At 39.7% G+C, this 1,795-nt stretch overlaps 1 protein-coding gene across 1 annotated transcript; it reads left to right on the top strand.

The window, feature by feature from the left end:
- Nucleotides 1-84: 84 nt before the first annotated feature.
- dlx5a (distal-less homeobox 5a) lies at nucleotides 85-1,780 on the top strand (the record flags this gene model as incomplete). The annotated part of the gene is made up of 3 exons (XM_016547955.1): nucleotides 85-508; nucleotides 1,011-1,195; nucleotides 1,510-1,780. Coding segments are annotated over exons 1-3 (811 nt in total), but the record flags the coding sequence as incomplete, so codon positions are not given.
- Between the last annotated feature and the right edge of the window lie 15 nt (nucleotides 1,781-1,795).

Here is a 1,795-nt window from a genome sequence, read left to right as displayed (position 1 = left end):
CAGTGCGTAACAGCGCAATTTAGGATTTAACCAAGTCTTTGCTGCGGGGCTTAAAGCAGTCTTCAAGAGAGACGCTTGCACACACAATGTTAGTGTAGACTCTGTGGACCCCTATAGAGTTAGGCTGCCTTTTTACGTTGTCTTATCCAAACTATGACTGGAGTATTCGACAGAAGGATTCAGAGTATTAAACCTGCAGATTTTCTAAACCCTTTTCAGCTCTCCACGATGCATCATCCATCTCAGGAATCTCCAACCCTACCGGAGTCGACAGCCACGGATTCTGGCTATTACAGCCCTGCTGGAGGAGTTCATCATGGCTATTGTTCACCGAACGCGGGCACGTATGGAAAACCTCTTAATGCCTATCAGTACCAATACCACGGAGTCAATGGATCTTCTGGAAATTACCCTGCAAAATCCTACCCTGATTACGGCTCATACTCTGCAGCATATCACCAATATGCCGGAACATATAATAGGGTGCAGTCACAACCGAGCCCGCAAGGTTAGTTATTGTATAATTTTTTCAATTATTGTTATTTTTATAATAATTATTGTTTATTGTTATTATTATTATACATAATAAACATTATCATGGTTGAGCATTATTGTTGAACATATTATATAACCAGGGTATTACAGTTGTTTTTTATTATAAGGTCCAAATTTTGTAACTAATTTGGACGAAATTTTAAACTGCTGTAGCATTGCATCTAATTCGAAATGGGTTCTTTAACGATTTACTATGTTTTATATATATACATTTACAAAACACTACATGCGTAAAAAGATAGATTACATAGAAAATAGAAGCATTTAAAATGCGTAAATATTTAAGAAATTATTCTCTGACAATCAAATGTCTCAATGACTTTATGCGAGTAGCAATTTGAAAGCACTATAGCCTACGACACTTGACATAGGCTAAATCACTGCAAAAATGACCAACAATCAAGGGAGTGCTTTTCTATCCCCATGTATTCATCTAATATTTGTTCACCCGTTAGAAAAAGAAACAGCCGAGCCCGAAGTGAGGATGGTCAACGGTAAACCCAAGAAAGTCCGGAAGCCCCGCACCATCTACTCCAGTTTTCAGCTCGCTGCTCTACAGAGGAGGTTTCAGAACACGCAATACCTCGCGCTTCCAGAGAGAGCCGAGCTCGCGGCATCGATGGGACTCACACAGACACAGGTTCGACAATATTTTATTGAATATTTTATTGTAATGTCTTTTATGTAATAGGCCTACTCAAATAATAATAGTCCTATATATTTGAAATTAAAATATTGATATGAGCTTGCAGCAACGTTGGGAGTCACAAACGCTTGTTTAACATTTAGGCTAAAGTATTTTTCAAAGGCTGTTAAAATAATAGGCCTAAGCGATGTTAACGACATAATATTTTTTTATTATTATTAAAGAGTATAAATCTGGCAGAAACAGCCATTGCGCTTTATTCAGGAATTTGCCCTCAGAATCTCATAAAACCTTTTGTTTCTTCACAGGTGAAAATTTGGTTCCAGAACAAGAGATCAAAACTAAAGAAGATAATGAAAAACGGCGAACTGCCTCCAGAACACAGTCCGAGCTCCAGCGACCCGATGGCGTGTAATTCACCGCAGTCTCCCGCGGTCTGGGACTCGCATGGTCCTCAGAGACATCACAATCAGCCGCAAAATATTAACACACCGACATCCACGTTTCTGGAAAGCGCCAGCTCGTCCTGGTACTCCTCCACCGGGGCAACACTGCCTTTTATTCCAAACACTGATTGTTGTGCTTGTGTCTCTG

The sequence above is a fragment of the Sinocyclocheilus rhinocerous genome, unplaced genomic scaffold (genome assembly GCF_001515625.1).
Source record: "Sinocyclocheilus rhinocerous isolate Xijiao unplaced genomic scaffold, SAMN03320098_v1.1 C36792020, whole genome shotgun sequence".
Classification (NCBI taxonomy): Eukaryota; Metazoa; Chordata; class Actinopteri; order Cypriniformes; family Cyprinidae; genus Sinocyclocheilus; species Sinocyclocheilus rhinocerous.
This window is presented reverse-complemented; position numbering and strand designations above follow the sequence as displayed.